General features: G+C 42.0%; 1 protein-coding gene across 3 annotated transcripts in view; it reads right to left on the bottom strand.

The window, feature by feature from the left end:
* Positions 1 to 7,676: 7,676 nt before the first annotated feature.
* Positions 7,677 to 23,232, bottom strand: part of LOC121911734 (activating transcription factor 7 interacting protein) — a 32,221-nt gene continuing 16,665 nt past the window's right edge. For 2 of the 3 annotated variants that reach the window (XM_042433545.1, XM_042433537.1), the window contains exons 2-14: positions 17,071 to 17,130; positions 15,588 to 16,118; positions 15,029 to 15,473; positions 13,469 to 13,650; positions 13,206 to 13,343; positions 12,976 to 13,047; positions 12,772 to 12,866; positions 11,057 to 11,121; positions 10,035 to 10,700; positions 9,449 to 9,550; positions 9,260 to 9,337; positions 8,960 to 9,042; positions 7,677 to 8,590 (exon numbers count right to left, since the gene is read on the bottom strand). In XM_042433545.1, the coding sequence (XP_042289479.1) occupies positions 8,132 to 8,590; positions 8,960 to 9,042; positions 9,260 to 9,337; positions 9,449 to 9,550; positions 10,035 to 10,700; positions 11,057 to 11,121; positions 12,772 to 12,866; positions 12,976 to 13,047; positions 13,206 to 13,343; positions 13,469 to 13,650; positions 15,029 to 15,473; positions 15,588 to 16,112 (2,910 nt within the window). In that variant the 5' untranslated portion in view covers positions 16,113 to 16,118; positions 17,071 to 17,130 and the 3' untranslated portion in view covers positions 7,677 to 8,131. Of the gene's footprint in view, positions 8,591 to 8,959; positions 9,043 to 9,259; positions 9,338 to 9,448; positions 9,551 to 10,034; positions 10,701 to 11,056; positions 11,122 to 12,771; positions 12,867 to 12,975; positions 13,048 to 13,205; positions 13,344 to 13,468; positions 13,651 to 15,028; positions 15,474 to 15,587; positions 16,119 to 17,070; positions 17,131 to 21,461; positions 21,530 to 23,232 lie in introns of those variants that run through there. The other variant, XM_042433555.1, reaches the window with a different exon arrangement.

The raw sequence follows: 23,232 nt of genomic DNA, 5'->3' as shown, positions 1-23,232 counted from the left end.
TCAAGTGAGAAATAGGGTCATTTTCTCATAGAAAATGACCCTATTTCTCACTCAGACTTCTTTTTGGAGCCAGTGGAGTCGCCCCCTGCTGGTCATTAGAGAGAATGCACGTTTAAGTCACTTCCGCATTGGCTTCACTTTTGTGAAAGCTAATTGGTCATTCCACTGCAACATCAGCACCAGCAGAGCATGGATGTACTATTGGAGCTCTTACATATATTATACATGCATGCAGCAGAGCTACGCCTCCGCCATTTTGGACTGAAAGTGACTACCGTATTATCAAAGACCATAATGATGCCAGTATAACATCTACAAAGTGTAAAAAATTATTTCTATTTTATTGTCATATAATTAATTCCTCTACTGAAATGGCTTGTGTTGAACAATGAAAAAACATTCTAAATATGCATACTCATAACTATTTAGCCAGTGAAACTTAAGTATTTATATATCTACTTATTAAATTCAAAAGAATCAAAGCAAAAATTTGTAAAACATTCATTCAGAATGTCATTTACTAAACAACAAAAACTTTCAAATTATTATTATTGTTACTATCATTATTATTATTTAATTTATTTGCACAGTACAAACAAAACAGCATAAAACAACACAACACAAGAGAAGAAACAAATTGTGCAGGTGAGATTTAGAAAACCCCTAGAGGCTTATGGGAGTAATCTCACCTCATTACACATTATAAACAGATACAAAAGTCATGTGATCTACAAAAATAAACAAACAAGCAACCACAGAATCAAAAGCAAACATAAAGTAGGCGGCACAAACCAAGCAAAGAAACAAAACAGGTAAAATAATGTGATGAGGGTGTGTGTGTTTTGGTGTAATGTATAAGTGTGTGTGTGTGTGTGTGCGCAAGTGAGTGTGCGTGCGCACATGCTCTCATGTGCGCATGATTACTGAAGCAAACTTGTGATTAGTCAACTCCTTACGACATAGAGGGAGAGAAAGGCCAATCATAATCAGATATGATCAGTTTGAATGGTTAAGTTTGGCTCATCAGACAGGTCCTAAGCTTATATTTGAAATTCTTGAGAGAAGTAAACGGAAATGCAATTTGAATATAACTGTTCCACAGCTGAGCCCCCCTATATCTAATAGAGAATTGACAGGGCCCAGTACGGAATATTGGGAGGTGTAAACATTTGGCATGTCTTGTATTATAGTTGTGTACATCTCCAGCAGGCTGGAAAAATGCTTTACAAGGGAAAGGAAGCGAAGCAGGCTGATGCAGTTTGGTATTTGTTTATGTTAAAAATTGTTAGGATCTTGAGCTGATTGACGAGAGGGGCTGAGTGATCAGCCCTACTGATCATGGGGTTATGGGTTCAGATTTACAAATTCTGAGTGTTCCAAATAGATATGACAGGATGTAACATAACATACCTACCCGCTTGCTCCAGTCTGCCTGCTGCCTGCTGGCTTCAGTACGGAGGGTTTGTTTGTTTTAAACACCCGGGTAGAAGGAGCCGTTGGTGGTTTGTTGGTCTGTGAGACAGTAACAGCTGTCTCCATGTCTCGCACAAGGATACAGTGTTCAAACAGAAAACAAAACGAGCATTCCTAGAATCTACAACAGATATGGCAAGCCTAGCGGTTCAAATATACATGATTTTTAACACATAAATTATGGTAGAGAGCCAGTCTGAGCTAACACATGTAAAGTGATGAAAGTTTGCATAAACACTATTTCTGAATTTGAGAGGTGGCTAAACAGCATTTATGTGTATTTAGCTCAGATTGTTGTCATTTGCTCCCACATGAACAATGGAGGTTGGGAGTGGAGGCATTAGACCCTGGAGCTTTGGCAGGATCACAGGGGCTGTGGATCCAGGGAAGCAGTGTGTGGCTGTGTTGAAGAAACGTACACTTCTGATTATGGATTGCCGGCTATCAATGTAGTAGGGGAGAAGAGTGGACAAAGGAATAGAGACTGAGTGCTGTCAGGACAAAACGGCGCATATTCAGTGACCACAGAATGCAACGATCTCACTAGCTGTGGATGGGTGGTCTGGAAAGGGAAGTGTTGTGGTGAGAAGATGGGGTCTTTCTTAGGAGAATGGTTCTCTGCTGGCCCCAGGCAGGGGAGACCTCCAAACTGTCTGATCATGGCCTCCTTCAACATTCTGCGACGGTAGTAGGGAGACCTATCTCGTTTTTTGTTTGGCTGTCCCATGATGGACTGACCAGCTGCCTGATCAATGCCAGTGACAGGTGGAGAGGAGACAGGCAGGCTTAGAAATCTGACTTTGTGAGGTAGGCACCAGGTGTGCTAGGACTGAAATGACAGGGAGAAATAGGCTAATGACTTGCCAACATAGAAAAAGGCAAAAGACTAGCCTACAGAACCTGGTTGTGTGGGAAACAGGCAGAGACTTTCCTAGCTAAAACACAGGCAGATACCAAGCCAGCTGAGGTTCTCCTGTGGACAATCTCGGACAAAACAGCAGTTCAGAGTATTCAGCTTTCTTGGTGTCTTGGACAATGCACCACACAGGGATTATATGGTCCTGCTGGGGGACTTTAATGTTCACCTGGGCATTGACAGAGGAACCTGGTTGGGATTGAGTGATAGGAATCATTGACAAAATAAATGTTTGTTGAACCTTCCAGTTCAGTTCAGTTCCTCTGGTCTTCGGCAGTCAGGTCAGTGAGGTCAGTGCTCCACTACCTCTGTCAGAGTCTGCCAATCTATCTGCCCCTGTTCCTCTGTCAGTCTGTCCCAGAGTCAGTCTGTACTACCCCCTTTGTCAGGGCCTGTTGCCATTTCCCAGCCAAACCTGTTTCAGAACCAATGCCTGTACCTGGCTTTTAGTCTGAGCCAGTTTCTGCCACAACTTGTGTCTGCTTCAGTTTTTAGTCAAATTGTTTGGTGGGGCTCACACACAGACACACTGAAGTCTGTTCACTCTACTGTAGGTCTTGGGGAGTACCAGCTAACTTAGTGGGCATGTGAAAAAAGATTGTGTGAAAGATCATTGTCCATTGTTTTTTTATGTAAGTTGATGGCTTTGCTTCTGCATTCTACTTTTCAAATTGCTGCTGCAGCTCAACGTGTGACCATGGCAACTACAGAAACCACTGCAATGGAAATGATACAGGAGCTGCTCTGTATTTCACTAATATGCATATCTGATTTTCCTGAATTATAAACATATTTACCAGCAGAGAGCAGAAAGATTAACAAACATTTATTTTGTCAATGATTCCTATCACTCAATCCCAACCAGGTTCCTCTGTCAATGCCCAGGTGAACATTAAAGTCCCCCAGCAGGACCATATAATCCCTGTGTGGTGCATTGTCCAAGACACCAAGAAAGCTGAATACTCTGAACTGCTGTTTAATGGGACATTATAAAATCAGAGCCTTCCTCTTAGCAACATCCAGTGACCCTCTCTCCCCATCTAAGGTGGTGACCTCCAACACTCATCACTCATCTGGGGTCTCAAAAGTATCCCCAAATCTGCCAATGCCTTTCACCCTTGAGTTTTGGATGCTTTCCCCATGACATGGTCAGTGCATCTGACACAGGCCCTGCCGTGGCTGGTAGAGCCCAACCTTGAAGCCTCCCACGGGCTTAGTTCCTTAGAAAGACATAGTGCTGAGTCCGAGATTGTCCACAGGAGAACCTCAGCTGGCTTGGTATCTGCCTGTGTTTTAGCTAGGAAACTCTCTGCCTGTTTCCCACACAACCAGGTTCTGTAGGCTAGTCTTTTGCCTTTTTCCATGTTGGCAAGTCATTAGCCTATTTCTCCCTGTCATTTCAGTCCTAGCACACCTGGTGCCTACCTCACAAAGTCAGATTTCTAAGCCTGTCAAGCTTTCAGTGGATCAGCAGGAGGGCCCACATGAGTTCTAGCAGGCATCATTAGTGAGCTCTTGCCTAGTCTTCTTCCAGGGCTTACATAAATGCAGCACTCCTGGATCCACTTTTGTCTCTCCACTATTCAGTTAAGCAGTCTTTCTGCTGTCAACCACTCCATAGCCTTTCTGTAGGTTGCACCTGCAGTCATCCAGTTGGCCACCCTTACAGACAACCAGATACCAACCCTAGCAGTCATCTAGTTGGCCTATCTCCCCTGCTCTATTGCAGTCAGCTGGGTCTTCTGTATCTCAACTCTTCAGTTACTGGAAGTGAACTTCTCTGTTACCTTCCAATTCAGTTCCCCTGGTCTTCGGCAGTCAGGTCAGTGAGGTCAGTGCTCCACTACCTCTGTCAGAGTCTGCCAATCTATCGCAGTCAGGTCAGTGAGGTCAGTGCTCCACTACCTCTGTCAGAGTCTGCCAATCTATCTGCCCCTGTTCCTCTGTCAGTCTGTCCCTGAGTCAGTCTGTACTACCCCCTTTGTCAGGGCCTGTTGCCATTTCCCAGCCAAACCTGTTTCAGAACCAATGCCTGTACCTGGCTTTTAGTCTGAGCCAGTTTCTGCCACAACTTGTGTCTGCTTCAGTTTTTAGTCAAATTGTTTGGTGGGGCTCACACACAGACACACTGAAGTCTGTTCACTCTACTGTAGGTCTTGGGGAGTACCAGCTAACTTAGTGGGCATGTGAAAAAAGATTGTGTGAAAGATCATTGTCCATTGTTTTTTTATGTAAGTTGATGGCTTTGCTTCTGCATTCTACTTTTCAAATTGCTGCTGCAGCTCAACGTGTGACCATGGCAACTACAGAAACCACTGCAATGGAAATGATACAGGAGCTGCTCTGTATTTCACTAATATGCATATCTGATTTTCCTGAATTATAAACATATTTACCAGCAGAGAGCAGAAAGATTAACAAACATTTATTTTGTCAATGATTCCTATCACTCAATCCCAACCAGGTTCCTCTGTCAATGCCCAGGTGAACATTAAAGTCCCCCAGCAGGACCATATAATCCCTGTGTGGTGCATTGTCCAAGACACCAAGAAAGCTGAATACTCTGAACTGCTGTTTAATGGGACATTATAAAATCAGAGCCTTCCTCTTAGCAACATCCAGTGACCCTCTCTCCCCATCTAAGGTGGTGACCTCCAACACTCATCACTCATCTGGGGTCTCAAAAGTATCCCCAAATCTGCCAATGCCTTTCACCCTTGAGTTTTGGATGCTTTCCCCATGACATGGTCAGTGCATCTGACACAGGCCCTGCCGTGGCTGGTAGAGCCCAACCTTGAAGCCTCCCACGGGCTTAGTTCCTTAGAAAGACATAGTGCTGAGTCCGAGATTGTCCACAGGAGAACCTCAGCTGGCTTGGTATCTGCCTGTGTTTTAGCTAGGAAACTCTCTGCCTGTTTCCCACACAACCAGGTTCTGTAGGCTAGTCTTTTGCCTTTTTCCATGTTGGCAAGTCATTAGCCTATTTCTCCCTGTCATTTCAGTCCTAGCACACCTGGTGCCTACCTCACAAAGTCAGATTTCTAAGCCTGTCAAGCTTTCAGTGGATCAGCAGGAGGGCCCACATGAGTTCTAGCAGGCATCATTAGTGAGCTCTTGCCTAGTCTTCTTCCAGGGCTTACATAAATGCAGCACTCCTGGATCCACTTTTGTCTCTCCACTATTCAGTTAAGCAGTCTTTCTGCTGTCAACCACTCCATAGCCTTTCTGTAGGTTGCACCTGCAGTCATCCAGTTGGCCACCCTTACAGACAACCAGATACCAACCCTAGCAGTCATCTAGTTGGCCTATCTCCCCTGCTCTATTGCAGTCAGCTGGGTCTTCTGTATCTCAACTCTTCAGTTACTGGAAGTGAACTTCTCTGTTACCTTCCAATTCAGTTCCCCTGGTCTTCGGCAGTCAGGTCAGTGAGGTCAGTGCTCCACTACCTCTGTCAGAGTCTGCCAATCTATCGCAGTCAGGTCAGTGAGGTCAGTGCTCCACTACCTCTGTCAGAGTCTGCCAATCTATCTGCCCCTGTTCCTCTGTCAGTCTGTCCCTGAGTCAGTCTGTACTACCCCCTTTGTCAGGGCCTGTTGCCATTTCCCAGCCAAACCTGTTTCAGAACCAATGCCTGTACCTGGCTTTTAGTCTGAGCCAGTTTCTGCCACAACTTGTGTCTGCTTGTGTGCCTGTGACCATTCCTTGCTTTGTCTTCTATGTTCCTCAATCTGGGTTGGCCCTTCAGTTGAAACATGCACCTGTTTCTGTTAAATCCTGTGCTTGCACCTGCTCCCAGTCAATGTCTGGACTATCTGTCCGAGCCTGTTTCAGTGTCTGTTCCTCTGGGGTTTTTCTGTGCCTCAATCCCAGTCTGTCTCATTTCTTCATGGCAGTTCATGGCCATTTCCCCCAGTTTCCTGTTGTATAGGCCAGAGGTCTTGAATCAGGGCTTAGCCTCCTAGAGACCAGTTCCCCTAAGCCCCAAGAATCTCCAGTTTCTCCAGTCCAATCCAGTTTCTCCCTTGGTTTTGGTGTGTCTGTGTGGCTAGGTTCATTGACACTTTTGTGGATCATGTGGCCATCCCCATTCAGCAGATGCCACCTTTATCTCTGGATCCCAAAGTGATTTGACCTGTCTCTCAAGTCTCCTGGCCATTCTCCTGACTGGCTCTAGCATCCTGTCCTGCCTCTGTCCTGGCATGCGCCCCCATATTTAACACTTAAATATTTGAATACAAAGTTATTGCTCTAGCCATCATCCCACCATCACAACCATTAGACCAAATTCTTAATTGACAACTGGATATGTTTTCAGTGCTTCAAGTTCCCCAGATGAAGAAGTCTATTGAGTTTCCTCTAATGCCACCGTCAGTCAACCTTTTAGTTTTCAAAGGACCATATCACAAGATCTGCTAGTCATGAACACACAATATTTATTGTGCATAATCATCATGCCAAGAATGAATTTTCATTATGGTGAGTCCACGACCCTTTCCTGTAGATCCACATTCAGGGTAAACATTTGCCACCCTTAAAGGTGCAGTTGGTAGGATTTAGTTGCATCTAGCAGTGAGGTTGCAACAAACGGAGTACCCCCACCCACCCACCCTTCGAAGCATTCAGGAGAACCTGCGGTGGCCATGAAGGTCGCAAACAATATGAAAGGCCCTCTCTAGAGCCAGTGTTTGGTTTGTCCGTTCTGGGCTACTGTAGAAACATGGTGGGCTCAGTGGAAGAGGACCCTATATAGATATGAAGGGCTCATTCTAAGGTAATAAAAACATACTTTTCAGTACAATACTGACTAAAAATAAAGGGCTATCTTGGCAAACAGTTTGTTCTCTCACTGCTTAAGGCAACAAAAGAGGAATGCTCCAATATGCTAGATGCTGACATCCTCTTGTGGTCTGTGCGTGCAAACCGGAATGAGTACTGAAGTTAGTGTCAGCATAAACTTGGCATTTCTGTGGTTCTTCATTGGCTGCCAGGTATACAGAGCAGCTTAAGGATACAAACCTGCAGCAAATCAGCTCATTCATCTGGATCACCATGCAAAGGGAAAAAAAGCTTTCAGTGCCTCTGTTGAAAGTACTGCAAATCTATCTCAGCTGGCAAAACATGGGACTTTTTTTCCATTTTTTTTTACAGACATCTCTGTATCCTGTTACCACAGTGCCAGTGTCTTTGTGGGGCACTGTTCTATTCAAGGTGGTAGATTGGTGGTAATAAAGAACTACAAACCAAACTATAGAAGATAAAATTTGTCACAGAGTTAGTAAACCAAGACTTTAATAAAACCCTTTATTGTGTTTGTCAAAGTCTGGTTACCAGACAAAACTTACAAAAGTTATCATTCAGATTCTACAACACATTTATACATTACTGTGCAATTCTGTGTTTACATGGATAATCCTGTCACCTATTCTCAAGTAAAGCAAGGGACATCTGGGTCAGAGTAACAGGAGTCAACAACATAAATATCTGGCTTGGTAGAGAGGCAAAGTAACTGAATTATATACAACAGCTTAAGTCACAAAAAATACATTACATACATTAAACAGACAAAACCAACCGTTTGCCGCTTAAATTTTCCAAGTCAGTCAGAAGTCCAGTTGTTATGCAGAGATATTTACAGATACTGTATGTGTTCAGCGCACAATATTTGAGTTCCTAACACAAAAAATAAGTAAAAGGCGTCATGAACTTTCAAATGCAAAAAAATTGTTTCCATTTCTTAACTGTTCAGCTAGAGCTGGAACTGATGACATTTGTGCACTGAGGTTCACAGAAGGCGCCAAAGCGCCCATAGATGTCTTTGGCTCGAACAGCAAAATGATAAGTGGAGCCAGACTGGAACTGGGTCAGAGTACAGGCCATAGGCAGAGGAAGGGCCTTCACCTCCCCAATCTTCTTCCAGTGCTGCTGAGCTGCATTGCTGTTAGAGTTGTCTTGATGGAAGGCATAAAGGTGATAGCTGTCTACAGCTGCACAGGTCCGATCAGTTTCTGCCACGCACCAGGACAGCACAATACCGGTCTGACTTGGCACCAGCTTCAATTGAGGCTGCTGAGGGTGTGATGTCCGCTCAGCCTCAGGTGGTAAGCGTGGAGGTGCAGGTGCAACAGGGAGAGGGGGCAGTGCCATGCTGGAGCCCCGGTTTGGTGTAGTAGTGGTTACAGCGCGTGATTTCATTGGAGAGTCCTGTAAAAAAGAAAACTATTGTTGTTGTTACTCTGGCAAATATGATTACAACCATTATTTCTTGAATAATTAAAAAACATCCAGTAGTCATTCATACAGAAAGTGAGAGCTAAATGTTTTTCATAAGCTGATATAAATACATTCTCAACTTCAAACAGCTGTCCACTGAAGCTTTTTACAGTCAAAAATCTGTCTGATGGACAAAGACAACTAGACTAATGACATTATAAGCGGTCTGCCAATCCACAGATTTCACATTTAATATCATATGCAAATAACAATTACTCAGGACATCACAGATTAATTACGGAATTACAAAACTGCATTTGCTCTGTGCAAAATATGCCAGATGCAGTTCTAAAACCTCACCAATGGAGGGCGGTGGTGGACTGTCAACTGAGGCTTGCTGGAAGAGTTCTGATTGCTTTGCGGGGACGATCTTGCTCCTGCACCTGTGGACAAAGCACACATTAAAATTAGATGTATCATTTAGATAAATACAAATTATATAAATGTTATGCCTTTCTTTAGAATGTTTTTTTAAATTAGACATCATTTTTTTTAAAAACAGAATAGTGCACAGTAGCCAGGCTGAACTGTCAAGCACAAGTTTATGGTTTGGACACAAAATAACCCTTTCACATCCTCAATATAATGTGGTGGTCTTACTGTTAGGAATGCTGACGGTTGGATGAGGACGCTGGGTTGGTGAGGGAGCTGCAACAGTGGCATTCTTCACTCCTGTCACTGGAGAGGATGAAGTACAACATCTTAACACTCAAGGCTGCTTTTCAATATGTTAAGGTATAGAAAACAAATCAAGAGATAAAAATCAATTTTATTGCACCTCAACCTTACCTTGGACATCATCATCGTCCTCAGTGAGATCTATGACAGAGCCTTTGGGACGTGCCGCGGGAGCAGCTGCTTTGGATGGAGTTGATCCCGTGGCTTGGTTGTCTGAGAAAAGAGACACAAATATTGATCAAGAGATAAATTCAAGAAAAGAAAAAGCTACGTCTGACTTTATATGACTATGGCAAAGATAATGGATCAGGCAACACAAGTTGTTTATAGTGTTACCAGTGAGATAAGACACATGCGGCACAGAAAGGTGCACTGCTGTTTTATCATTGATAACGCATTTTGAAATATGAAACAAGGAAAGGCAAATGTTATACTAACTATCTTAAGAAAATTATTATAATGACGATTAATAATGAATAATATGTATTTGCTCTCTATTTGACTGTCACTGCCCTCACAAGCATTAGTATTAACTGACCCACAAACCCATGATAATCATGTGTTTACATCTCACTGACATATCCAGAACTGACCAAATGACCAACAACTTGATTTGTACAAGCTGCTTATTGCAGCTGAAATTACATTTTAAATACATTCAAAAATAACAGCCTTGTTGACCAAAGCACAGCCCCACCTGTCTTTGATGTCAGAGATGTCCCTTGTGGGGGTCCTGGAGCAGTGGAACCCGTTGCTGCCGGCCCAGACGTTGCAGGAGAAGAGGCTGAAGACATAGCTCCGGCTACGGAGACGGACTGAGCTGGAGTCCTGGCTGTGGTCACAGATACCCCAGCGTTGGGCGTAGTTATCCCCCCAGCACCCCCCTGATACACGGCTCGGGCAAGAGAGATCTGAGTGGAGGACATCTGGCCAGTGGAGGCCTGTAGCGCTGGGACAGTGGCAACAGCAGGGGCAGAGGCTGCTGCAGTGGTAGTGACAGGAGCAGGCTTGAGGATAAAAGTGGTGGTGGGAGCAGTGGTTTTGGCCTTGTTGAGTGAGCTGGCTGCAGACAAAGAGGAGACAGGGATGTTGACCAGCGTTCCCGCCTGGCCATTAGCCATTGATAAAGGCAGCTGGATTAGGAGCGGCTGGCCTGTAGCCATCATGCTGCTCCCAGGGGCCGTCTTCAGCAGCAGAGTGCCTGTGGGACTCTGAGTGGTGATGGCAGTGGCCAAGGTAGAGGCGGCGTTAGAGGTGGAGGTGATCAGCTGGAGGATGGGGGCCTGTGAAACTATGGCAGTGGAGGTGGATGTTGGTGTTGGAACTGGAGCTGGAGCTGGCAGAGCTGGTGGGGCTGAATTTGCTGAGGAAAATGGGAAAAACTTTGTTTCAGACAATTACAAGTGTTGCTGAGATTTTCAAATGAACTGCTTTCTCATCTGCTTCTGCTCACAGTCCATTAAAATGTGAGAGTCAACAACTAGAAACAGATATTTCTTAATCATCTCCTTTCACTGCTTATTGTCATGAAGTGGCAGGAAACCAAAGCATCCACATGGACACATGGACATTTACCGGGATCAAGATTCAAACCCACAACCCTCATGTTGGAAGGTGAACACTACTAACCATCGTTCCACCATGCTGTCCTTCGTCATTGTCTCATCCAAAAGAAAAGACTAACAATACATTCAGCAATAAGGAAATCTAGCTACTCACCAGCTGTGCTCGACAAAGAAACCGTTGCTGGAGTCTGCTTTACCTCCATGGAAGTCCGGACCGGCCTGTTTAGAAAGATTGCTCTTGCTTAGAGTTGCTTAAGCTTACAAGCTGTTTATGTCCACATCAGGAAGACGACTGAATGTGTTATAGTGTTGACATTTCAATTTATTCCATTACATACAGTCATCTCTGAACAACTTGTGGCAAGTTTCAACCTCATAACTGAAGTACATGTCTGTGTTTTCATTAAAGCATTTATCAGCATGTATCAATGTTTACGTGTAGTGCCAATCCCACAACGCTCTGAGTACAAGTCACCAGGGATTAATATTCCTTTCAATATGAAATACATGTTTATGAACGCTGATGAGAATCTAAGTGCAATGAGTGTGATATTTAGACAAAATGATTAGTTATTTCAATGACGAATAATGACAATTGTCCCAGTATGCTTCTGTTCCTGTTACATAAGACTGTCAAAACGACACAGCAGTTCTTTCTTCATATTCTCGAAAAAACTCTGGTCTTCTCTTCACTCGCAGGATTTCATTGATAGCATCACGGATCACTCTCCAGCTGTCACAGGACAGTTCAGGGAATCGACGCTCAATATACATCTTCATTGTCCTCCTTAAGTTTGTGGGCAGCGCCTCCTTGCCCAATAATCCAACATAGTTGACCTTGGCGACCCAGTCGCAGTAGACGTCATATGGGACTAAGTAGCGGAATATATATGATGCGTAGCGGTCAGCTCTGGGATTCCCTGAGCCTCTCTTGCAGTTGTGGTACAGCACTTTCTCCAAGTGGGACGTGATTGTGCGGAGTTTAACGTCTGCTCTGCATTTTCCTTCACTGTATTCTGCCAGCTTTTTTGCCATGGCAAGGTTGCGTAACACATTCTTCTGTTCTTCATCCTCTATTTCCTCTTCTTCCTTCTCCTTCTTAACAGACATTGCAGGAGTCTTACCAACAGAGGGCACCACTCCCTCTCTGGGCACCACAGTCTGCGGCTCCACTGTCTGCCGACGGAGCACGCTGTTGGGAGGAGAAGTGCAGTTTTAACTACACTCTGCACTGCCTGAGGAAACGCTCAGACTTCACATTGTAGAACGTCACAAGACTCAGGACCTGGACCCACGCGGGCGACGCAGACTGGGACGTGTGTTTGTTTATTCCAAACCAGTCTTAAGAAATATTTTGAGTGAAGTTAAGAGTTTTAAAAAGTTGATCCTGACAAACCGAACAAGGGACATGGAATCTTGGTTTCCAAAAAGGTATGGATTTGGAGGATGTAAGAATTCCTTATTCGGTCCATTTGTTTTTAATTCGGTCTTGGTTAGTGTTTACAGATAGCAACCTGGGACAATGTCAACTATTCACGCAGTGAACGGCTGTGTGTGTAGTACTGGCTTCAGTCCGGTATTGTCACGTTCATACAAAGGCCAAATTATATTCACACAAAATACCAAAGTGCACAGACTCCTCTATGATTCAAAGATAACATGTTTCAATACATTTATGCTGTGAATTTTGATAAATTAAATATTTTATCACATAATAAAATGGTCTGGCAAACCTGTGACCTTGCAGTGAAGACATAAAAATCACTAAAAAAAACCTTGAGAAGGTCATTACTAAATTCATAAGTTAAAATATATAGTATGGTTGGCAGGGATCTAGATGAGAAACTGCTTAGGCATGGGCACACTTACCGTTGAGCTTGAGGGTTGTTTACAACAGTTGCAGTCTTGGCAGCAGTAGCGGCAGTAGCAGCGGCAGCAGCAGCAGCAGAGGCAGCAGCAAGCGCCTGCGGAAAACAGACAGTATGCCGTCAGAACATCGTCAGACAACTTGCATACCACTTGCATACCAGATCCAAAGATTTCAGCAAGTAACAAAGGAAAACCATTTTTTACCTCCTGTTTCCTTTTGTTTTCTGAAGCCTGATTGGCCTCTCCAAACTTTTTTGCTAGTCGGGTTATCTTGGCCTAAAAAAAAAAAAAGTGTGGAGGCAGGAAAGCTTTAGATTTGGGAATGCTAACTGTAGGGAGTGAATTTTAACAGCTCTTAACTATGTATTACTAATGAGCCTCTTACAATGCTGCAGAAAAATGTACTTAAGATTAAAATATTAACATCTACTTACTTGAAGTGTGTTAATGGCGGTTTGGTGTTTAGTGGCACAGTCGATCTTGTCTACTCTGCCTTTCAGCTCTTGGAAATGTTTGTCAAAAATGGTCAGCTCCAAGACCCTCAACCGTTCATCCACTAGCTTTTGCACAATCTGAGAAAGAATATCAGATAAAGGGGCAAAAAAGTTAAGTAATTAAGTTTTCAATATCCATTTGCATAAAACAGTTCAGTTAGCTTACACTTTGGGGACGTGCTGCAGGATATTTGCATACAAACCTTTTCAAGTTTATGGTGACTGCCAGCTTTTGCAGTAATCTTAAATTCCAGTTGTGCTTCCAACTCTTCACGCTCCATCCTGGGTCTCTTCCCGTCTCTTTTCACAGTTTTTCCATCTTTCTCATAACCCTCTGATAAAGTGCGCTTCAGTCCTGAAGTGGAGCACTTCTCTTCTTGCACAGCTTGGGGACAAAAACAAAGACTGGTTAGCACCCTGTATGTGCCACTCATTGTCCTAAATCTTTTATGCATAATATGCTTTCTGTTTTAGGTCAGTTTCAGTTGAAGTGGGACCAAACAAAACAGGCAAAACAGGAACTTAGGATAACACTAATAGCCTTGAAGGTCTTCCCGTCTACATGTTCATGATTACAGTCAGTGCTTTATTATAGTTTTGCATCATTACACCTTCAACCTGTCACTTTAAATCATAGAACACCAGACAGCATAACTACATGCCACCTTCAATGAGGTAAGTCCAGTTCAACCACAGGTAAACTACCTCAGGTAAAGCAATGACAAACTGGAATCCTATCAGAAACTGCAGCCTAGTCACATGGCAGGCATTAACACGATACGTTATTACCCAAAATTCCATCTCAGACTCGGGAAGATGATTTGTCACACTACCATACTTGATTGCTAACTAGTAAGGGGTAATCTGAATAAACCATTCAGCTTACATATGTTTCCATATCTTGGGACAATCTGGTCTGTATTCAAAAACACTTAATGCTCATCTACTTTTACCAGAAAGAGTCCATATTAACTCCATGATTTTCTGGATATCAGGGTATATTTTCTGGCTTCAGAGTGCTAGCACCACCAAACGCCAGAAGCTACTTTATTTTCTTGCACAGCATATTAAACTGTCTTTTAATGTAACATGAAAGTGTTATTATCCTTACCATTTGATTTAATAAATTTACACATTACACAATATATATATAAAGTGTAACTCTGTTTTACAAGTCAAAATCAATTAACACGTCACAGGGAGAAAATTATTCAGGTGACATCACTCATGTAAATCAACTTGGACTTGAAAACTACAATTTTTTTGCAGAAAGTCTTTATGACGAACTGTAGATGTGGAATTTGCAGGACAAATTCACAGGAGGGAACAGCTAACGAAAGATTTGACTGAGTTGCATCATGTGCAGTGCTGGATCCAGTGTTTTTGGAGGTTGACCCACACTAAGGTAAGAAAGGATATCTCAGTCTTCCCAGTGTCCGTTTTGACCATTTTTCTGCCTCTTACAAATCGTCCAAGTTGCAAAACTAAATCGCTTGCACAATTTCAAATTCGGTCTTATTAACATGTAATACAGCCTACAATTGCTTAGTAGAGTTTTTCTGTAATAACTCTCATATCCTCCATTTCAACATTGGTTCAACTAGAGCAGAGGAACAAAAAGTTCTGCATGTATAAAACACTGAATAACAGATCAAATATTACTGTCTTTGGTTCATTTTCCCTTTGGACTTCTGTTAAACTTTATCAATATGGAGTGATTATCTTGAAGCTATCTGACACATCTGATCTCCGCTCTCTTGTACCTGTATTAGATGGTGGGGTGGACGATGGCCGAGATGGCTTTGTGGTTTGTCCAGCTTCAATTTTTTCCTTTTTGATCACCACTTTCACTGAGTCCACCTCCATCTTTTCTTCCTTTACTGATCCTTTCTTCGCCTCTTCTTTGTCTTTCTCGTCTTCTTTTACATCCTCGTCCTTGATTGCCTTTTCTTGTTTTAGATCCGAGGAAGAAGAGGGAGGACAAGGAGGGGAGGAATCAGAAGCGGTCGATTTGGGGGAAGAGGGCTTTTCATCCTTTATTTTGGATGTGGAGGCCTCGGGATCCTTGGCCTTTGTAGTGTCACTGTCTGTTTCCATCGGTCCTGTGCTGTCAGATACTGAAGGTGGCACTGGCGAACATGGAACTGAACCTTTAACAGGATGCTTAGCCGAATCCACAGATGAGTCCTCTTTTGTGGTCTGTTCCTCCTGAGGAAGAGCATAAATGATTCATTAATGAAATTACGTTTTTTGGACTCTCAGTTCACATTCTGCACAAGTTCAATATAGAACAATTTCCTAAAAAAAATTCTAAGCCTTTACCTTTTTCTTTTCCATCTCTGGGATCACCTCTTTTCCCTGCTGCTCCTTGGATTCTGTTGATGCTGGTGTAGGGGACTCGTTTAATGAGGACGATGGAGAACCTTTCTTTTCCTCCTCCTCCTCCTCCTCATCATCATCCATCTTTTTCAGTTCAAAGTTCAGAGAGTGGAATGGTGATGTAGGAGAGGAGTCTTCCTTTGCTTTTGGACTTTGTGAAGAGGCAGGGGAGGGGGACAGATTAAGGGACAGGAAAGGAGCAGGAGAGCTCAGAGAGGTTGGAGAAGCAGGTGATGTGGTTTGGGGAGAGTTTGAGTCCAAGATGCTGTTTTGCTCTTTGTCCCCAACTTTTTGTCCATCCTCTTTGTGCGTGCCATTCATTAGCGGTGGCGGAGATGGTTCGGACAGACTCGGAGTTGCTGTCAACAGAGTGCTGTGAAGAGTCTCCAGTTGCTGTCGATCACTGATCTTCATGGTTTTCCTAGCGCGGAAAATCTTCTTCTTCTCCTCTGTCACAACAACTTCCATTGCTGCCTGTGGAGTGACAAGGAGAGATTAGATGCTATCAAAGATGATGAATCTGGGAAGGATTCACAACACCAAAGTGATGGCTGGGAGACTAACAGCACAGCCTCTCCCACTTCTGAGTCTGTTCTGATGTTTACGCAGTGCATAGTAAAGAAATGGCTGCAGCTTTTAACAGGAAACACTAGAGGTCACTGTGGAGCCCTATGGATTTCTTGTTAGTTCTTTTCTAGAAGGTTCTTCTTTCACAGATCTGCATACCAAACTGGACGGTTCACCCAAAGGCCTGTTTTTTCTATAAAATTGACTCTAAGCCATCACTCTTCTCTGGGGATCTGCCTGATTAGACATTGTTGTGTCTATCCTAAAGTGACAACAGTCAAGGTGCAGCTCAGTGTGCCAGAAACCCTCTTTTAAATGTCAGTCAGGAAAGCTGTTCTGACAAATTCCCCTTGCCTTCATTTTTTTTTTTTGATTAAGCTATAGATTTCATGTTTACCCAAGCCCCAATCCGGTGAACAGAAATGACATTGAAGTTAACAACAGCAGCAACCCAACCGGTCTCCCATCCCCCCACTTTCCTATTGGTTCAGTCCTCAGCGAATCAGAACGGACAAATTGAGGCTGTGTTGGCAGCAGTAAAGAGGTTATGCAAAACATGAAGGATTTTCCGTACATAGTTTAGATTGTTGCACAAATTATAGTTTTGGGGCTAGTTTTTTCATGTACATGCATTTAATGTGCATACACCATATTCATCTCTTGATTTTAACTGATCAGTGAGAGTACAAGCAAAATTAGAAATGCATGAAAGTTGTGTGCAGCAGGAGAATGAGCTTAGCTGCAGTAAAATTCTCATTTTACATTCAGTGGCAAACAAGAGATGATATAATATGATAATGCCATTATATTAAATAACATGTCATGCATACACTAAATATATTATCTGTGAATAACTTACCTTCAAGCCGACAGGTTCCTGGTCATGGATTTACCACAGAATTCTTCAACAGAAGTCAACCTAAAGGAAACACAGATGTGTTTTTTTTTAAGTAAATTTGATATTATTGCTTCACAGTCGGAACAGAAGTCTATGCATATGAAAGTGTGACCCTAAATTTAGCTCTTCTGATTTGAGCAGTGTTTCTCCCTGTAACTGAGCCCTGAAGTTCAAAAAGAGAAATTTAATTGTTAGGTCACTAAGAATTTTATCAAACTGGATACACGATTATGTTGATGACAAATTAAATCCACATTTATCAATAATTCATATAATTACATGACATTACAATAGACCACCCACTGGGACACATAAGGCTGCTATGTGCTGGATATTGATGGAACTGTTGAGCCCTTTGATGTGCTCTCAGTGTTTCACATGAATGTGACGACAATCATTCTTTTATTTGCCCACAAAGTTTTTACGTTAGGAATCTTTTTTGTGTAGGAATGTTTCAACAATGTAAAATGGTTGAAGTTATTTTGCAGTTTTAGTAGTATTAACAATTATTTTGTTAATTTTTTAGCAATTTGTGTGATGACACAAAGACATTTTGTACGTAATACTTTGATACAGGCCCATTCTTATTCAGTATTTGTATTAAAACACAGCTTGATTTAAAAATACAATGATAATGTAATATAACAAAAATGTATCAGGTGACTCATCAGCTATTTACAGACATGACATGCTAACCAAAACACACATCGAGGATAACGAGAAAATACAGCCAAGAATCTAATCATTTTATCAACTCGTACTTTTAGTGAATGTGAGCTCGAGTGTGTGCAGCCAACACAAGCGCTTATTTTTTCAGCTGTTAACATACGTCCTGTGCTTGTGAGATCAACCCCATGTCTGTTAATACAACTGTAATGTTATAAAAAGAGCAGACATAGATCCTGTATGTAATGTAAATCCACATGCTGCTTTTAGCACAGGCACAAGGCATATAAAGCCAGTTATTATTAAAGCAATCTTTCAATCTTATGTGGTGAGAGCAATGAAGCAACTTGCCTCAGTTTTGCACTGTAAAGTCGGTTAGCTTTACGGTTACTGCATTGCTGACCTGCAAGACTGCAGCTGACAGAGCAACCCGAAAAGGCCTCGCTCTTTCATTTAACCGTTTTTCAACATAGCAGGACTGTCACATGTGTGTGGAAAACAGCAACATTCATTGAACTGGACTGAGTGAACACTTCACACTGTAAAGCTGAGCAGCCAACTGAGATGCTGGCGCATACGCACAACACTGTGCTCAGCTTTCATACCAGCAAGCATGCCTCCTGCAATGACCTTAAACTCCTCATTGTGAAAGGACATTTCAGCATGATTGCTTCAAAATTTTACCTGAAAAAAAAGCATCATGCAAAAAGTCATCATAAATAAAGAGTGGTGTCCGTTGTGAGCATGATTACTGGTACACTTCACATTCCAGTGTTATTGCCCACTGCGCAGGGCACAAAATCCCCTCCCCCCCCCCCCATCCTATGGCCTCATTTACTGCGCCTGGATTCAGTGCAGAAACCCAAAATGGCCGTCAGCTCTGCTGTTTGCTGTCAGGCTGAGCTCTCAGTAGCTAGCTGAACAGGATTCTCCATCAGATATATCAAGTTGCAGCACCACCCTGCTCACCAAGAATTTTATATTAAGCCTGAGGCTTCTGCATGTTGGCAAAGTCAAAAAAAAGGGAGATTATATAAATACTATAATACTAAACAAAAACGTTAAATAAAGCAAAGTTGGGACATTCCACAAATAACATTGTCAAAATGTTTATTTTCTATTTTTCAAAACTATCAACTCCCACAATAAAAGCTAGAAATAATCGACAACCATTTTTCCTGCGCTGAATGACTGTTTCAAGATACAGACTGCTATAGTTTAAGATATGTTTCTTTTAGGTTTATATATTCTATGTAAATTAGCTATAAAATATACTGTGGTAAAAATAATAATTCATTCAAAATATCCTTTTTCTTCAACCAAGTTAACTTAGATAAGCTCATATTTAGAAATTTGGCTGCTGCTGCCAGTCGAGTCCTGTGCTGAGCCTGACTCAGAGAAAAGCAGGAAACAAGTACAGCATGTGTCAGATGAACCCGGATCGGCTGCGTGTAGCATTTGCAGCAATGTGCACCTGAAGTTATGTCAACAAAAACTACTAACATTTAAAAAAAAAAAAAAAGAAATCGACTTCATTCATTTCTTCACACTTGTGCTTCTACTAATGTGAAAGTCTGGTGAACAAATGGGAAGGTTCATTTCTGACTTGTATTTCTTGCACAGACAACTGATGTCTCTGAGGTCAAAGTGCACGAGTCTGAATTTACATCACGTCACTGTGATTCCCTGTGATACGATGCACTGACTGCTGATACTAAACATGGAGTAGACATCCATTATCTCTACAAAAATAATGCATCTTCTGCCAAATGTATCACCCCCAGATTTAAACTGGCGTCAACAAGCCGAAATTGTCTGATTTCAATGCACAGAAGAGAAGGATTACATAACTTCCAGCACGTTTTAAAAATGTATTTAAAACTTTCAATTAGAGTTTGACTGGATTGTTTACTGTTGTAATGTCAAACTTCTCGGTCAAGCTTTGATAACATGCCTAACATGCATGAGAAGGAATTCTGTCACATATGCCTTCATGCTAAGCTGGAGGCTTCAAAAACAGAAAACAAGGGGAGAAGTTTTTAACTTCTTTTCTCTCAAGTAGATGCTTGTTTTCTACTCTGTCATTACTTTGCCTCTACAACACATTGTTTCAACACCAGGTGACTAGTCACTGAGTTGCTGGTCAACCTGCAAGTCTATCTAATTTAATCTAATCTAAATATTTCCAGAGCAGTGACTACAGGGTCAGTCCTACAGCAGGAGGACTTAAGTTCAAGCCTCTGTGACAGCAAACAGAAACACGGCATTCCAACCTCTCGGTCAAGAGGAACACCAAGACTTTCTCTTTCTGGAAAAAAAGCAGCACAACAATATTGGTTCAGATGTGGAAGATGCAATCACATAACAGCAGATTTCACATTTCTTGCTCATCAAATCTTGCCCAACACGATTGAAGGCTTTTCTGAAGATAACAGGAAAGCTGATGACAAACCCAGCACAAACCACTTCTGGTTGGGATGCGTGAACTTGCATGTGCAACTTGACAAAGCATGTTGGCCTCCCAACAACAGCTTCCAGATGGTGCTGAGGTATCATTCATCACCGATACTAGCTAGGTATGTCCCTCACCAACATGCTGGATTAGTACTGGTACTAATGAAAGCAATTTTTAAGTGGATCAGTATCAGACATGAAGACCAACCCATTTCCAGCCTTTTGTTTGTTGTAACCCACTGTGCTGCAGCCTCATCAGCTGTCAGTAGCGCCTCATTGCTCTCCATTAAAACAGCAGCTTCAATGAAAACATCAACGCTGACAGTACACGTCAGCAACTGGAGCAAGTACAGCCACATTGGGAAAAAAAATTGAAGCGCCATCGCCATTTTGTAGGTGCGGTATGACTCAACTGCTGCTGAAAACTGCACAGGAACTTCTGTATTTTGTTTCTGTTGGCAATGATTTGAGGATGTCCAAATCATTCTGACACAACAGCTCAGATTAACACTAATAACTCTATGGATATTATATACAATACTATGTCATTATTTTCTTAATGAAGTGTTATTTAAGTATTGAACATATCACAATTGCACTGGCTTTACAAACGTACAAAAACTGTCTATGCTTACGAGCAGTTTCATGCTAGGGATAATAAACAAACTTAAAGTAATATTATATCTAGTGAAATGAATGTGATCTGGTTTGTTTCAATAAACAGCAAGACAGCGCGACATAAATAAAAATCTTTCACACTCAACCTTCATTGTTGTAGCATTAGAGATCCTTCACACCTGTGTGAAACCTGACGTGTGAGAGTCACACACAGAGCAAATATTGCTGAATTACAAACGTGCTGACGGTGCCATAAATGCAAATGTAATTGCTCTGTATACGTGTGTGTTCGGACACATCATGATTGTAACTGGGGACTGTTCATTTACAAAAAAGCTCCTCCTGGTAGTGCAAGCACTAGTGCAGGTAACAAAATGTCTCTACCAACACTGTTGATCAATCAACTTGATAAGTGAAAAATCACACCAAACTTCTTTACATACTGTATATAGGCTGTAATGTATGTTTCCCACAAAAAACAGATGCATAATAGCTAAAACTCTTCCTTCTTGGACTAGCATAGCACCCTCTGCAAGTATCAAAAGCTAATCTTGAGAAAAGTGTGAAGCTGCATAAGAAAAACTGCCATAACTGTGAGAGAGAGAGATGTCAACCTTTAGCAGGATGTGTGGGATTGAGGCCTTCCATGTATTTGTTGATTGTGGGAGCAGGGCACGGCTGAGAGGCCAGCAGGAGAACATAAAAGAAAGGAGGAGGGACTCTGTTAGGACTAGTCCATCTTATTCCTTGCAGGGGTGTGTCCTATAAAGAGTATGTGGCCTAAATGAGCCTGTAATAAGGTGTCACTTCAGTGCTTTAATAAGTAAAGTCAGTCCAATGCTCCTGAGAGAGCGGTTTGCCGTAATGCAAAATATGACACACTAAAAATGTAATATTTTTTTCTTTCTTATGAAACCTATCCAGTGCATGACATGAATAACACAAACACACACAAATCAAATATTGTGTCCATATTATTTTATAGTACACCATGGTGATTATCAATACCAACCCTAGCTAGCAGCGCACAGACAGAGAGGAAGTGCACTGCACAGACAGTTGCTTAGCAACACCCATCCCCCAACTCTAGCACAGACTAGTCCACAGTATGGAAATCTACAGCCAGCATGGACTAAACCATTCTGACCGAGAGCAGAGGGGGGCTGTCCTTTCTGAAAAAAAAAAAAAAAAAAAAAAAACAGGCAAAAAAAAGTTTAATGATAAATAAAGGTCAAGAACAAAAGTGTAAGACATAAAACAGTCAGAGGCCAGTACTTGACATTTATGTGTTGTAATCCTGCAGTGGATATGTTGAGGATTCACCACTGCAAAAAATTAAAAATGTGTTTTAGCTCATTAATGCCATGTGATTGCTTTGAGCTGATTTCTGATGCTGCAATAGTTTTAATTTTTTTCCACAATAGTCACACAATAGTCAGATAATAAAAAACACTGACTTAGCTGTAAATAAACCCTTCCAGTTAAGATTTCGCTGCTGACTCCTTCACATATTTGATCTGAACTGCCTTCATACATGTAACATGCTCTGCTACCATTAAGCTGAGTACATAGTTAGCCTCAGCCTACTGCTATCCCTCTAATGACTCAAGCACTGTGGACGACAGACAACCTTGTAAAACGATCTCACATATTTGCGCTCTTACAGATCATGCTAGAGGCCAAGTGAACCAGAGTCTGCTGTCAGGTGAAAAAGCTCTGATATCGGGTGAAACGCACTGATGAAATGATTAATGTATTTATCAACAGATTCAAACTTTAGAGGTGTGTCTCCATGACACACAGACATCAACAGATTCAGAGTGTAGGAGTATGTCTCCATGACACACATACACAACACAACATGCCCAACAACAATGATGAAATATATAACAAAGCTGAATCATAAATCTACGCTGATGAGCAGTGTTTACCACACCGGAAATGTTACTGATGATCCCATTCTGGCCTTGATGCTTCTTCCTTTCAATGGTCAGCTAAGTTGCTCTATATTAGCGGTTTCCATCATTGACATTGATCATCTTAGTTTGCTTGTAATGTCCCATTTGTTGTTGAAACCGTACAAAAGTACATTTTTCATGAATATCTCTTTGTTTATCTCTAGTCTGTTCCCACTTTCAAAACAGATCAGCACAGGCTTTGGGGAATTTCTATTTGACTTTTTCTGAAGGCATATCAAAATGAGTGGGGCCAAATAAGAGTTCAAAATATTCTTTCCATCTCTCTCCCAAACAGATGCAATTAAACAGGAGCAACTAAATAAACAGAAATTAAAAACTAAATGTCACGAAATAAATTATGGTGGGAAAAAAAAAAACTTTCATCTTAGACAAGAGGACTTGAGAAGCGAAAGCTATCCATTAGAGG

The sequence above is a fragment of the Thunnus maccoyii genome, chromosome 2, assembly GCF_910596095.1.
Source record: "Thunnus maccoyii chromosome 2, fThuMac1.1, whole genome shotgun sequence".
In the NCBI taxonomy this organism is placed as follows: Eukaryota; Metazoa; Chordata; class Actinopteri; order Scombriformes; family Scombridae; genus Thunnus; species Thunnus maccoyii.
Note: the sequence above shows the minus strand (reverse complement) of the source record. Positions and strands in the feature narration are given on the sequence as shown.